At 35.6% G+C, this 13,826-nt stretch overlaps 13 protein-coding genes across 13 annotated transcripts, besides 23 other annotated features; 1 reads left to right on the top strand and 12 right to left on the bottom strand. All coding sequences in view use genetic code 2, as the record gives it.

The window, feature by feature from the left end:
• Window positions 1-433: part of a D loop that runs on past the window's edge.
• Window positions 434-501, top strand: a tRNA (tRNA-Pro).
• Window positions 502-568, bottom strand: a tRNA (tRNA-Thr).
• CYTB (cytochrome b) lies at window positions 569-1,712 on the bottom strand. The gene has a single exon. A coding segment is annotated over exon 1 (1,144 nt).
• Window positions 1,713-1,717: 5 nt separating this feature from the next.
• Window positions 1,718-1,786, top strand: a tRNA (tRNA-Glu).
• Window positions 1,787-2,305, top strand: ND6 (NADH dehydrogenase subunit 6). The gene has a single exon. The coding sequence runs from the start codon at window positions 1,787-1,789 to the stop codon at window positions 2,303-2,305; it is 519 nt and encodes a 172-aa protein (YP_009092018.1).
• ND5 (NADH dehydrogenase subunit 5) lies at window positions 2,283-4,112 on the bottom strand. Its single transcript has one exon. It carries the CDS (start codon window positions 4,110-4,112, stop codon window positions 2,283-2,285), a length of 1,830 nt encoding a protein of 609 aa, YP_009092017.1.
• Window positions 4,113-4,182, bottom strand: a tRNA (tRNA-Leu).
• Window positions 4,183-4,241, bottom strand: a tRNA (tRNA-Ser).
• Window positions 4,242-4,309, bottom strand: a tRNA (tRNA-His).
• ND4 (NADH dehydrogenase subunit 4) lies at window positions 4,310-5,687 on the bottom strand. The gene has a single exon. A coding segment is annotated over exon 1 (1,378 nt).
• ND4L (NADH dehydrogenase subunit 4L) lies at window positions 5,681-5,977 on the bottom strand. Its single transcript has one exon. It carries the CDS (start codon window positions 5,975-5,977, stop codon window positions 5,681-5,683), a length of 297 nt encoding a protein of 98 aa, YP_009092015.1.
• A 1-nt stretch (window position 5,978) lies between these two features.
• Window positions 5,979-6,048, bottom strand: a tRNA (tRNA-Arg).
• A 1-nt stretch (window position 6,049) lies between these two features.
• Window positions 6,050-6,397, bottom strand: ND3 (NADH dehydrogenase subunit 3). The gene has a single exon. It carries the CDS (start codon window positions 6,395-6,397, stop codon window positions 6,050-6,052), a length of 348 nt encoding a protein of 115 aa, YP_009092014.1.
• Window positions 6,398-6,465, bottom strand: a tRNA (tRNA-Gly).
• COX3 (cytochrome c oxidase subunit III) lies at window positions 6,466-7,249 on the bottom strand. Its single transcript has one exon. A coding segment is annotated over exon 1 (784 nt).
• On the bottom strand, window positions 7,249-7,929 carry ATP6 (ATP synthase F0 subunit 6). Its single transcript has one exon. The coding sequence runs from the start codon at window positions 7,927-7,929 to the stop codon at window positions 7,249-7,251; it is 681 nt and encodes a 226-aa protein (YP_009092012.1).
• ATP8 (ATP synthase F0 subunit 8) lies at window positions 7,887-8,090 on the bottom strand. The gene has a single exon. It carries the CDS (start codon window positions 8,088-8,090, stop codon window positions 7,887-7,889), a length of 204 nt encoding a protein of 67 aa, YP_009092011.1.
• Window positions 8,091-8,156, bottom strand: a tRNA (tRNA-Lys).
• Window positions 8,157-8,159: 3 nt separating this feature from the next.
• Window positions 8,160-8,843, bottom strand: COX2 (cytochrome c oxidase subunit II). The gene has a single exon. The coding sequence runs from the start codon at window positions 8,841-8,843 to the stop codon at window positions 8,160-8,162; it is 684 nt and encodes a 227-aa protein (YP_009092010.1).
• A 1-nt stretch (window position 8,844) lies between these two features.
• Window positions 8,845-8,913, bottom strand: a tRNA (tRNA-Asp).
• A 3-nt stretch (window positions 8,914-8,916) lies between these two features.
• Window positions 8,917-8,985, top strand: a tRNA (tRNA-Ser).
• On the bottom strand, window positions 8,983-10,527 carry COX1 (cytochrome c oxidase subunit I). The gene has a single exon. It carries the CDS (start codon window positions 10,525-10,527, stop codon window positions 8,983-8,985), a length of 1,545 nt encoding a protein of 514 aa, YP_009092009.1.
• Window positions 10,528-10,595, top strand: a tRNA (tRNA-Tyr).
• Window positions 10,596-10,597: 2 nt separating this feature from the next.
• Window positions 10,598-10,663, top strand: a tRNA (tRNA-Cys).
• Window positions 10,664-10,699: an origin of replication (light strand origin of replication).
• Window positions 10,699-10,769, top strand: a tRNA (tRNA-Asn).
• A 3-nt stretch (window positions 10,770-10,772) lies between these two features.
• Window positions 10,773-10,841, top strand: a tRNA (tRNA-Ala).
• Window positions 10,842-10,909, bottom strand: a tRNA (tRNA-Trp).
• Window positions 10,910-11,945, bottom strand: ND2 (NADH dehydrogenase subunit 2). Its single transcript has one exon. A coding segment is annotated over exon 1 (1,036 nt).
• Window positions 11,946-12,014, bottom strand: a tRNA (tRNA-Met).
• A 1-nt stretch (window position 12,015) lies between these two features.
• Window positions 12,016-12,084, top strand: a tRNA (tRNA-Gln).
• Window positions 12,082-12,150, bottom strand: a tRNA (tRNA-Ile).
• ND1 (NADH dehydrogenase subunit 1) lies at window positions 12,151-13,105 on the bottom strand. The gene has a single exon. A coding segment is annotated over exon 1 (955 nt).
• Window positions 13,106-13,180, bottom strand: a tRNA (tRNA-Leu).
• Window positions 13,181-13,826, bottom strand: part of an rRNA (16S ribosomal RNA) that runs on past the window's edge.

Here is a 13,826-nt window from a genome sequence, read left to right as displayed (position 1 = left end):
ATCGAGATGTCTTATTTAAGGGGAACGTATGGGCGATAACGCATTTGATGGCCCTGAAGTAAGAACCAGATGTCTGATAAAGTTTCAGGTTAGCTACCCCCAAGTTTAATGGGCCCGGAGCGAGAAGAGGGGCATAGGTGGGCGGGTTGTTGGTTTCACGGAGGATGGTAGATTAATAGACCAAATGGGGAAGGGGATAGTCATATGGAAGAGAAGGATTTATGACTTAATGGTGTATGTCAGATAACACAGATATGTCTTTAGAGCATTAATAAAATGTAGGGATTAATATTCATGTTGTAGAGAATGTAATGTTGAATTTTAGTATGTGTCTTAAATCATTGATTAAATTTACTTGCTTATATGCTAGGGGGAAATAATTTAATGTACGATATACATTAATGTTTTATTGTACTATATAATTTTATGTACACAAGAAGTAGTTTAATTAGAATATCAGCTTTGGGTGCTGATGGTGGGGAATAGGTTCCTTCTTCTTGATGTCTTGAGAAGAGTAATTCTTCATTTCAGGTTTACAAGACCAGGGTAATGCTTATACTATCAAGACATGGATGTAATTTTAGTATCTTGTCTTCAATGATTCCTGAGATTGGCATAAGAATTAAGATAATGGTGAAGTAGGAGATGGAGGCTAGTTGTCCAATGATGATAAATGGGTGTTCTACTGGTTGGCCTCCGATTCAGGTTAAAATTAATAGATTAGCTACTAATACTCAGTATAGGATTTGGGTGATTGGGCGAAATATTAGGCTTCGTTGTTTTGAAGTATGAAGAAAAGGTAAAAATGCTAAGATTAAAATGGATAGAATAAGTGCTAGAACCCCTCCTAGTTTATTAGGGATGGAACGAAGGATAGCGTATGCAAAAAGAAAATATCATTCTGGTTTAATGTGGGGTGGGGTGTTAAGTGGATTTGCTGGTATATAGTTATCTGGATCTCCTAATATATCTGGGAAAAATAATACTAAAGTTATAAGGAATAGGAATATGATAAGGATACCTAAGATATCTTTGATTGTGTAGTAAGGGTGGAATGGGATTTTGTCTGCGTCTGAGTTTAATCCTGTTGGGTTGTTTGACCCTGTTTCGTGTAGGAATAGAAGGTGGACAATTGCTAGGGCTGCAATGATAAATGGTAGAATGAAGTGGAAAGCAAAAAATCGGGTTAGTGTAGCTTTGTCTACTGAGAACCCACCTCAGATCCATTCGACTAGGGTTGTACCGATATATGGAATAGCTGATAAAAGATTTGTAATTACTGTTGCACCTCAGAATGATATTTGTCCTCATGGCAGAACATAGCCTATGAACGCTGTAGCTATTACTGCGAATAAAAGGAGGACTCCAATATTTCATGTTTCTATAAATGCATAGGATCCGTAGTAAATTCCTCGTCCTACGTGGAGAAATAAGCAGATAAAAAATATGGAGGCTCCGTTTGCATGTATATATCGAATTAGTCACCCGTAATTTACGTCTCGGCAAATGTGAGTTACTGATGAGAAAGCTGTTATTGTGTCTGATGTGTAGTGCATAGCTAAAAATAGGCCTGTAATGATTTGGACTATTAAGCAGATTCCCAGCAGGGAGCCAAAGTTTCATCATGAAGAAATATTAGATGGAGCGGGTAAGTCAACAAATGAGTGGTTGATAATTTTGAATAGTGGATGTGTTTTTCGGATGTTTGTCATTAAGAGTTTCTGTAGTTGAATTACAACGATGATTTTTCATGTCATTAGTCACAGTTGAATGCTGTGTGGAAATAATGAATAATTATATTTTTATTTTAAGTTCTTTGTTTTTGGTGGGTTGTCTTGGGTTAGCATTAAAGCCTTCACCTATTTATGGTGGTTTAGGTTTAATTGTTAGTGGGTTTATTGGTTGTCTAATGGTTTTAGGTTTTGGTGGGTCGTTTTTAGGTTTGATAGTTTTTTTAATCTATTTAGGGGGTATACTAGTTGTGTTTGGTTATACTACAGCTATAGCTACTGAGGAATACCCTGAGACTTGAGGGTCTAATTGGTTAATTTTTGGGTTTTTGATTTTAGGGGTGTTATTAGAGGTTTTTACTATTTATACGCTTGATTATTATGATGAAGTTGAATTAATTAGTCTTGATAGTCTTGGAGATTGGCTAATGTACGAAATTGATGATGTTGGTGTAATACTAGAAGGGGGGATTGGAGTTGCAGCTATGTATAGCTGTGCTACTTGGATGATGGTAGTGGCTGGGTGATCTTTATTTGCGGGGATTTTTATTATTATTGAGATCACTCGGGATTAATTATGTAGATAATAATGATTAAGATTATGCTTACTAGAAATGACATAAAGTATAGTTTGATCAGGCCTTTTTGGTTGGTTGTAAGGGTAGTCATGCTTGTGTGGATGGTTGAGGTAGATTTTGGGATTAGTTTTTCTAGTCAGATTAAGTCCAATAAGGTTAGGGATGTTTTGAGGCTAATATTGAGTGATTTTATAGGTATAATTCGATGCATGATTGGTGGAAAATAGCCTAGTAGTGTTGAGAAAGATGAAAATGAGTTTGATTTGTTTGTGGAAAATTTTATAGTTAAGTTATTTAGTTCAAGTGCAATGAGAAAGCCTAGTACTGAAATAATAAGGGCTGTTGTTTTTAGGAATCATGGTATTGTGAGGGTTTGAATGTTGGTTGGTGGGATGTTATAAGAAATAATAAATCCTGCGAAGATACTGCCTAATGCTAGGCGTTTAATTGGATTAATAAGGTCTGGATCGTTTTCATTAATGGAAATTAGTGGAGGGTAACGTGGTTTTGTTATTGTTACAAAGTAGATGATTCGCATGCTGTATATTGCTGTTATGGATGTAGCAATTAGTGTAATGAGTAGGGCTCAGGCGTTGGTATTACAGGTATTGATTGCTTCAATAATTAGGTCTTTGGAGTAGAATCCTGTTAGAAAGGGTATTCCTGTGAGGGCTAGGCTTCCGATGATTATGCAAGATGAAGTAAATGGTATAGTTTTTATTATGTTACCTATTTTTCGAATATCTTGTTCATCGGCTAGGCTGTGAATGATTGAGCCCGAGCATATAAAGAGTATGGCTTTAAAAAATGCGTGGGTGCAGATGTGCAGGAATGCTAGGTATGGTTGATTTATGCCTAGGGTAACTATTATTAGGCCAAGTTGACTTGATGTAGAGAAAGCTACAATTTTTTTGATGTCATTTTGTGTGAGAGCGCAGATAGCTGTAAATAGTGTGGTTAGGGCCCCAAGGCATAATATGATTGTTATAATGTTGTCATTGTTTGATGTTAACGGATGAAATCGGATTAAGAGGAAGATTCCCGCAACTACTATAGTGCTTGAGTGTAGCAGTGCTGAGACTGGTGTTGGACCTTCTATTGCTGATGGAAGTCATGGGTGAAGGCCAAATTGTGCGGATTTTCCTGTAGCTGCAATTAATAACCCTGTAAGTGGAATAAGATTATCATTATTAGAGAGCATGATTTGTTGAAATTCTCATGAGTTTATGTTCAGGGAGAATCAAGTTATGGCTAAAATAAATCCAATGTCTCCGATGCGATTATACAAAATTGCTTGGAGAGCTGCAGTGTTTGCGTCTGTTCGTCCATATCATCATCCAATTAATAGGAAGGACATAATTCCAACTCCCTCTCAACCAATGAATAGTTGAAACATATTGTTGGCTGAGGTTAGGATTAATATAGTAATTAGGAATAATGTAAGATACTTGATGAATCGGTTGATATGTGGGTCTGAGTGTATGTACCAAGAAGAAAATTGTATAATTGACCATGTGACGAATAGGGCTACTGATATAAATAAGATTGAGAAATAATCAATTTTAAAGCTTATTGTTAGTTTTATTGAATTTATAGTAATTCATTGTCAGGTTGTAATTATGTACTCTATATTGTTATAGAGGAATAATAGTAGTGGAAATAGGCTTAGGATGAAAGAAAATTTGATTGATGTTGTGGTATATAATGGAAAATTAATGTGTTTAGTTAAGTTAAGTATTGAAATAAAGATTGGGGATAAAAGTAGAATGAAAATTAGTAAGATTGAGGTTGTAAAAATATTGATTACTTTTATTTGGATTTGCACCAAGGTTTTTGGTTCCTAAGACCAATGGATTACTGTTATCCTATAAAAGTAAGAAAGCCATGTTTTTATACATGGTAGCATGAGTTAGCAGTTCCTGCATACTTTCTTGGTGAATAAGGAGGTTAAGTTCCTGTTGTCAGATTCACAGTCTAATGTTTTTTGTAAACTATATTCACATATTGTTAGGCCTGTAATTAGTTTTGGACTAACGGTGAGAAGAATTAGTGGAATTAAATGTAGGGCTATGAGAGTTGACTCCCGTGTGTGGGTAGGTTGAAGATTAATTATATGGCTTGTTAGCTTACCTCGCTGGGTTGTAATGACTATATATATTGAATATATACCCGTGATAATGATGTTTGTGCCTATGAGAATAATTGAAAAGTTGGATCAGGAAAATAAGGAAATAGTAATGAATAGTTCACCTATTAGGTTAATTGATGGAGGTAATGCTAGATTAGCCAGGCTAGCTAGTAGTCAGCATGTAGATATAAGTGGGAAAATTATTTGAAGTCCGCGGGCTATAATTATAGTACGGCTATGAATTCGTTCATAATTAGAATTTGCCAAGCAGAATAAGAGTGATGATGTAAGCCCATGGGCAATTATGAGTATTGTTGCTCCTATAAAACTTCATGGGGTTTGAATTATAATGGATGCAATGACTAGGGCTATATGACTAACTGAGGAGTAGGCAATTAATGATTTCAAATCTGTTTGGCGTAAGCAGATTGAACTAGTTATAATTATTCCTCATAGAGATAAAAGAATAAAGGGGTAGGCTATGTATTTTGTTAAGGGGTCTAAAATAACAGAAATACGGATTATTCCATAGCTGCCTAGTTTTAGAAGAATAGCTGCTAGAATTATTGACCCAGCAATTGGGGCTTCGACGTGAGCTTTTGGAAGTCATAGGTGAACTCCATATAGTGGTATTTTAATTAAGAATGCTATTATGCATGCTAATCATAGCAGGCTGTTGGATCAGGAATTATCTATAGTATGTGTTGTTAACAATAAAATTGTGAAGTTAAGCGTTCCGATGTAGTTTTGGATGAGGATTAGGGCAATTAGTAGTGGAATAGAACCAATTAATGTATAAAATAGAAAGTAAATTCCTGCGTTTAATCGTTCTGTCTGGTTCCCCCATCGAGTAATAATAATAAGTGTTGGAATTAGAGTTGCTTCAAATAGAATGTAAAATATAATTAGTTCGGTTGCAGAAAAAGTTATAATTAGAAGAATTTGGAGACTCACTAGTAAAGAGATATAAAGTTTTTGAAGTAAGGGATTTTCTTTTTTTAGATGATTTTGACTGGCTATGAGTATTAAGGGTAGAAGTCAAGTTGTTAAAATAATCAGTGGGGTTGACAATGGGTCCGAGGAAAATATGTTTGAGAAATTTTGATAATTCTCATCAGTTTGTCATAGTAGTGTAAGACTAATTAGGCTAACTATAAAACTATATGAGGTTGTGTTTATTCAGGTTTTTTTAGGGTTTGATAGTCAGACTAGGGGGAGAAGCATAAATGAGGGAAAGATGATCTTTAGCATTGTAGAAGGTTAAGGTTTTGTACATAATCTGTTCCGTAAGTGTTAGATACTTTTACTAATAGAGCCAGTCCTACAGCTGCTTCACATGCTGCGAAGACTAGGATAGTAATAGGAATAGGCATAGAGCTTATAGAGTTAGAATTAAGAGTAGTTATTGAAGTTATAATAAATAGGGATAATATTATGCCTTCTAAACATAGGAGAGTTGACATGAGGTGAGAGCGAAATATGAGTGTACCTAAAAGTGATAGTGTAAAGGATAAGGTGAGATTGAAGAAGGCAGATGTCATATTGGTAATTATGAATATTATCATAATCTAATGAGTCGAAATCATTAATTTTTCTTTTAAACTAATTACCATTTATTCTGTTCATTCTAATCCTTTTTGCAGTCATTCATATATTAGGCCTAATGATAGGATTGTAACAAGAATAAAGGCTATAGTTATTATAATAGTGGTGTTAGTTGTTTGAATTGCTCATGGTAGCGGTAATAGTAGAGCAATTTCTAAGTCGAATAATAAAAATGTAATAGCTACTAGGAAAAATTTTATCGAGAATGGTAGGCGTGCAGAGCTTGTAGGGTCAAAGCCACATTCATATGGGTTTGCTTTTTCTGAATATAAATTTATTTGGGGCAGTCAAAATGCAATTGAGATTAATGCGAGGGATAGTAAGGTGTTGATAAAAATAACAATAAACAAGTTAATTACTCTCTTCCGGGTGTTTTCAGAATCTACTAATTGGAAGTCAGTTATATTAATTATACTAAGAGAGTAAGAGCCTCATCAATAAATAGAAACATATAGGAATAGTCAAACTACATCTACGAAATGTCAGTATCATGCTGCGGCTTCAAATCCGAAGTGATGTTTTGATGTGAAGTGAAATTTTAATTGTCGGAGAAGGCAAATAATAAGGAAAGTTGATCCAATAATTACGTGTAGTCCGTGGAACCCTGTGGCTATAAAGAATGTGGATCCGTAAATTCCATCTGAAATGGAAAATGATGTTTCGAAATATTCAGAGGCTTGTAGTACGGTAAAATAAAGCCCTAGTATAATGGTAATTAGTAAGGCTTGATTTATGTGATTTCGTTTCCCTTCTATTAGGCTATGATGGGCTCATGTAATTGACACACCTGATGCTAATAGAACTGATGTATTGAGTAGCGGGACTTCTAGTGGATTGAGTGGGAAAATTCCTGTTGGTGGTCAGCATCCTCCGAGGTCATGTGTTGGGACAAGGCTAGAGTGGTAAAATGCTCAGAAAAATCCGGCAAAGAAAAATACTTCAGAAACAATAAATAAGATTATTCCATATCGCAGGCCTTTTTGTACAATGGGAGTGTGATGGCCTTGATAGGTTCCCTCACGGATTACGTCTCGTCATCATTGATACATCGTGAGGATATTAGTTAAAAGGCCGAGAGTAAGTAGTGTAATTGAGTTAAAGTGAAATCATATTACTAAGCCTGATGTTAGTAGAAGGGCTGAAAAGGCACCTGTTAATGGTCATGGGCTTGGATTAACTATGTGATAAGCATGAGTTTGGTGGGTCATTATGTGTTATCATGTAAATATAGGCTTACTAGAAGAGTAAATACGTAAGCTTGAATTAATGCTACTGCAAATTCTAATACTGTAAGCAGTAGAAGAATAATAAATGTAATTGTAGCTGTTGGTGGACTAATATTTATTAATACCAGTGTAGCCCCTCCAATTAGGTGTATTAATAGATGGCCTGCGGTGATGTTAGCTGTTAGTCGGACTGCTAGAGCTATAGGTTGGATAAATAGGCTAATTGTTTCGATAATAATTAATATAGGAATTAGTGTGATGGGAGTACCTTGTGGAAGAAAGTGGGCGAGTGAGCTTTTTAGTTTATGGCGGAAGCCTATAATCACGGCTCCAGCTCATAGTGGAATAGCTATACTTAGGTTTATTGATAGTTGGGTAGTAGGCGTAAATGTGTGGGGTAGTAGACCTAAAAGATTTGTTGAGCCAATAAATATAATAAGGGAGATGATTATTAAAGCTCATGTTCGTCCTTTTGGAGTGTGAATTAATATTATTTGTTTAATAATAAGTTTAATTAGTCAGTGTTGGAAGGAGTGGAGTCGGTTGTTAATTAGGCGTTTTGAGGATGGAAATAGGATGGATGGAAACATAATAATAGTCACAACGACTGGTAAGCCTATTACTGTTGGGGTAATGAATGAGGCAAATAGATTTTCGTTCATTTTGATTCTCAAGGGTTTTTTACTTTTATAGTTGTAAGTGATTTTGGTGATGGTGGTAGTGGAAAGATTTGTGAGGAAATTTTTAGTTGAAATAAAATAAATAGAGTAATTATTGATGAAATAATTGTAATAAATCATGTAGATGTATCTAGTTGTGGCATATCATTATGGAGATTTTAAGGTCTCTAACTTTAACTTAAAAGGTTAACGCTCTTAGCTTCATAATGGATTTAGATTATAGAAGCCGATCAGTTTTCGAAATATTTTAGTGGAACTATTTCAAGGACGATAGGTATAAAACTATGATTAGAGCCGCAAATTTCGGAGCATTGTCCGTAGAACAATCCTGGTCGGTTTGATGTCACGGTTGCTTGGTTTAGCCGGCCTGGGATGGCGTCAGTTTTTAATCCTAATGAGGGTACAGCTCATGAGTGAAGTACATCTTCAGATGAAATTAGCATACGAATTGGAAGTTCTATAGGTAGAACAACTCGGTTATCGACTTCTAATAATCGCAGTTCACCTGGTTTTAAGTCATTTGTTGGAACTATATATGAGTCGAAGCATAGGTCTTCGTAGTCAGTATATTCATAGCTTCAGTATCATTGGTGACCTATAGTTTTCACAGTTAGGACAGGATTGTTGATTTCGTCTATTATATATAAAATGCGAAGGGAGGGTAAAGCAATTATGATAAGGATAACAGCAGGTAAAATGGTTCAAATAGTTTCAACTTCTTGAGCATCTATTGTGCTTGTATGTGTAAGTTTTGTTGTTAATATAAGTGAAATAATGTAAAGAACCAGAGAACTAATTAAAAAAACAATTATTAATGTGTGGTCGTGGAAGTTTATTAATTCTTCTATAATAGGGGACGTGGCGTCTTGTAAGCCTAGTTGGAATGGGTAAGCCATATAAGATATATAGATTTTTGGTCTATAATTTAACTTTGACAAAGTTATGTAATTGTTTTACTAATATCTTATTGAGAAAGACATATAGGATATGGGATTGGCTTGAAACCAGTTTTAGGGGGTTCGACTCCTTCCTTTCTTATTTTACCTTAACATAAGTTGGCTCTTCAAATGTGTGGTAAGGAGGGGGACAGCCATGAAGTCACTCTAAGTTTGTTGAGGCATATGATACTGATGATACTTCTCGTTTTGAAGCGAAGGCTTCTCAGATTATAAAAATTATTACGAGTACAGCTGTTAATGAGATGAAGGATCCTATAGAAGATACAGTATTTCATGTGGTATAAGCATCTGGGTAATCTGAGTAACGTCGTGGTATCCCTGAGAGGCCTAGAAAATGTTGAGGGAAGAATGTCATATTTACTCCTACAAATATAATAGCGAAATGGGCTTTTGCTCATGTATCATCTAGGGTATAACCTGAGAATAGTGGAAATCAGTGAACGAATCCTGCTATAATAGCAAAAACTGCTCCTATGGATAGGACATAGTGGAAATGAGCTACTACATAGTATGTATCATGAAGCACAATGTCAAGTGATGAATTTGATAGAACAATTCCGGTTAGTCCACCAACTGTAAATAAGAAAATAAAGCCTAAGGCTCATAGTATGGCTGGAGATCATTTGATATTACCTCCATGTAGGGTTGCAAGTCAGCTAAATACTTTTACACCTGTGGGAATTGCAATAATTATGGTAGCTGATGTAAAGTAGGCTCGTGTGTCTACATCTAATCCTACTGTAAATATATGGTGGGCTCATACAATAAAACCTAAGAAACCAATTGACATCATTGCTCATACTATTCCTATGTAACCAAAAGGTTCTTTTTTTCCAGAATAGTAGGTAACTACATGTGAAATGATACCAAATCCAGGAAGAATAAGAATGTAGACTTCTGGGTGACCAAAGAATCAGAATAGATGTTGGTAAAGGATTGGATCTCCCCCTCCGGCAGGATCAAAGAAAGTTGTATTAAGGTTACGGTCTGTTAGCAGTATAGTGATTCCTGCAGCTAGAACTGGTAGGGATAGTAAAAGTAATACAGCAGTAATTAGTACTGATCAAACAAATAGCGGGGTTTGATATTGAGTTATAGCTGGGGGTTTTATATTAATAATTGTAGTAATAAAGTTGATTGCACCTAGAATAGATGAAACACCAGCTAAATGGAGGGAGAAAATTGTTAGGTCTACTGATGCTCCTGCATGAGCTAAATTTCCAGCTAGAGGGGGGTAAACTGTTCATCCCGTTCCTGCTCCTGCTTCTACTATAGATGATGCTAGAAGAAGGAGGAAAGATGGGGGAAGTAGTCAAAAGCTTATATTATTTATTCGTGGAAATGCTATATCTGGGGCTCCAATTATTAGTGGAACAAGTCAGTTTCCGAAGCCTCCAATTATTATTGGCATAACTATAAAAAAAATTATCACGAATGCATGGGCAGTTACAATAACATTATAAATCTGGTCATCTCCTAGAAGTGCACCTGGTTGTCCTAATTCTGCTCGAATTAAAATACTTAGTGCGGTTCCTACTATTCCTGCTCAGGCTCCAAATAGTAGATATAGGGTTCCAATATCTTTATGGTTAGTTGAGAATAGTCAACGATTAATGAACATAGGTAAAATGGCTGAGTAAGCATTAGACTGTAAATCTAAACACAGAGGTTCAAACCCTCTTTTTACCAAAGGTCTTAAGGTGATATTCATGTCGAATTGCAAATTCGAAGGTGTAGAGAAATCTCTACTAAGACTTCTACCGCCACTTTCTTTTTTTTTTTGGCGGTAGAAGTAGATTGAAGCCAGGTGTAGGGTATTTAGCTGTTAACTAAAATTTCGTAGGTTTAACTCCTACCAATCTAGTTAAGGTCTTAGCTTAATTAAAGCGATTGATTTGCATTCAATAGATGTAGGGTATAGTCTTACAGTCCTTATCAGAAGTTAAACTTGGTTGTTTTCTTGGGGCTTTGAAGGCTCACGGACTAATATATCCTAAACTTCTATATGATGAGTTGGGGGGAGAGGGGTAGAGTTATTGTACTTAAAATAGTTATAATAGATAGTGTTAGATATGACTTGAATTTTGGTTGAAAGCTTATTATTTTTGAGTTATTATTTGTTGGAAATATTGTTAGGGAGGTGGAGTAAATTAGGCGTGTATAGAAAAATAAGTTGAGAAGTGCTATTATTGCTATTAGTGTTGCTAAAATTAAGCAGTTATTTTTTATCAGTTCTGTGATGATAATTCATTTTGGTAGAAATCCTGTTAAGGGTGGAAGGCCTCCTAAAGATAGTAAAATAAGGGAAATTATTGTGAGTACTGCTGGGGTTTTATTTCATAAAAGTGAAATTGAATTAATGTTCATAGAGTTGTTGAGTATTAGAGCTATAAATATAGGAATTGTAAGTAGAATATAAATTGCAAGATTAAGTAGGGTAAGTGATGGGTTGTATGGTAAAATTGCCAATATTCATCCTATGTGGGCGATTGATGAGTAGGCTATAATTTTTCGTGTTTGTGTCTGGTTAAGACCTCCTCATGCTCCTAAAAAGATGGATGAAATTGCTATTAATAAAATAATGGTAGAATCTAGTAAGTGGAAAATTTGGATTAAGATAGATAGAGGTGCAATTTTTTGTCATGTGAGGAGGATTAATCCTGTGTGAAGGGGAATTCCTTGAGTTACTTCTGGTAATCAGAAGTGGAAAGGAGCAAGGCCAAGTTTTATTGATAGAGCTATTAGTGATATGTTGAGGATTAAGCTACTTGTTTGTTGTTGAAATATTCATGTTCCTAATTGCTTATAGTTAAGTACAATGGCTAGAAGAATAATTATTGAGGCTGTTGCCTGTGTCACGAAGTATTTTGTTGCTGCTTCGGTTGATCGTGGGTTCTTTTTGTTAATTAGTAGGGGAATAATTGACAGTAGGCTAAATTCTAGGCCCACCCATATTAGTAAGAGGTTAGTGCTGGATATAGTGATTACAGGACCTAGAAAGATTGTAGAGTAAATAATAATAAGGGTAATGGGATTTATTAGTACGGGAAGGGTTTAAACCAACGTTTTCGGGGTATGGGCCCGATAGCTTAATTAGCTGACCTTACTAGGATGGGGTGTATAGGTAGCACGAAGAATTTTGAATTCTTAGGTGTAGGTTCAATTCCTATTGTCCTAGAAATAAGAGGATTCAAACCTCTATAATTTACTCTATCAAAGTAACTCTTTTATCAGACATATTTCTATATGAGCGGGGGGGTCCCCGCTAGAAAAATAGGTAAGGAGATATGCCATATACATAGTGCTAGCGTTAGAGGTAAAAAGTTTTTTCATAGGAGATGTATAAGTTGATCATAACGAAAGCGTGGGTAAGATGCTCGGATTCATAAGAATGCAGATGATAATAGTAGGGCTTCTGTTATGAAATTGATTGAATAGAGTTCTGGGATATTAATGTAGTGTAGTGGTCCTAAGAAAATAACAGTTGTTAGGGCGTTTATAAGAATAATGTTAGTATATTCTGCTATAAAGAATAAAGCGAATGGACCGGCTGCATACTCTACATTAAACCCTGATACTAGTTCTGATTCACCTTCGGTCAGGTCGAAGGGAGCCCGATTAGTTTCTGCTAGGGTTGAGATAAATCATATTATGGCTATAGGTCAGGCTGGAATAATGAGTCATAAGTGTTCTTGAGTTGTAATTAGTGTTTGTAGGGAGTAGGACCCGCTTATTAGTAGGACTGATAATAGGATAATAGCTATAGTTACTTCATATGAAATTGTCTGAGCTACAGCTCGTAGTGCCCCAAATAGGGAGTATTTAGAGTTTGAGGCCCACCCAGATCATAAGATGGAGTAAACTGATAGACTGGATGTTGCTAAAATAAATAGAATTCCTAAGTTTAAGTTAATTAGTGGGTGAGGTATTGGTAATGGAACTCATAGGCTTAGTGCTAATGTAAGTGATAGGGTTGGGGCAATAATAAACAGGGAGATTGAGGTTGTTAAAGGACGTATTGGTTCTTTTATAAATAGTTTTATGGCATCTGCAAATGGTTGTAGAATGCCATATGGGCCTACGATGTTAGGGCCTTTTCGTAATTGTATATATCCTAAGATTTTGCGTTCTACTAGCGTGAGGAAGGCTATAGCGATTAAAATGGGAACAAGGAGTGTTAGGATATTAATAAAATACACTATTAGGGAGAGGATTTGAACCTCTGGGAACAAGGTTTTAAGTCTTACGCAATTTCCTGGCTCTGCCACCCTAATAACCTTATCGAGGTTAGTAAATGTACATATATATATTTTATTTAGATTTAATTCATAAATTAAGTTAAGAGCGCTTATTTGTAAGGTGGCTCTATTTCTCTTGTCCTTTCGTACTGGGAGAAATTGTTAATAGATAGAAACCGACCTGGATTTCTCCGGTCTGAACTCAGATCACGTAGGACTTTAATCGTTGAACAAACGAACCATTAATAGCTTCTGCACCATTGGGATGTCCTGATCCAACATCGAGGTCGTAAACCCTAATTGTCGATATGAACTCTTAAATAGGATTGCGCTGTTATCCCTAGGGTAACTTGGTCCGTTGATCAAAATATATTGGGTCAATAAGACAAGTTAATATTACTTTGACTTGTTAGTCTAGGTTACAATCATTCGGAGGATTTTTTATTCTCCGAGGTCACCCCAACCGAAATTTTTAGCTTAAAACTATGGCTTTTGGGTCATTAGACTTGTGGGTTGTAATAGTTAAGCTATATAATTTAAGCTCCATAGGGTCTTCTCGTCTTATTATTGTATTTCAGCCTCTTCACTGAAAGGTTAATTTCACTGATTAAAGATAAGAGACAGTTGAACCCTCGTTAAGCCATTCATGCTAGTCCCTAATTAAGGAACAAGTGATTATGCT

The sequence above is a fragment of the mitochondrial genome of Mus caroli, assembly GCF_978045245.1.
Source record: "Mus caroli isolate R5231 mitochondrion, complete genome".
NCBI lineage: Eukaryota > Metazoa > Chordata > Mammalia > Rodentia > Muridae > Mus > Mus caroli.
Note: the sequence above shows the minus strand (reverse complement) of the source record. Positions and strands in the feature narration are given on the sequence as shown.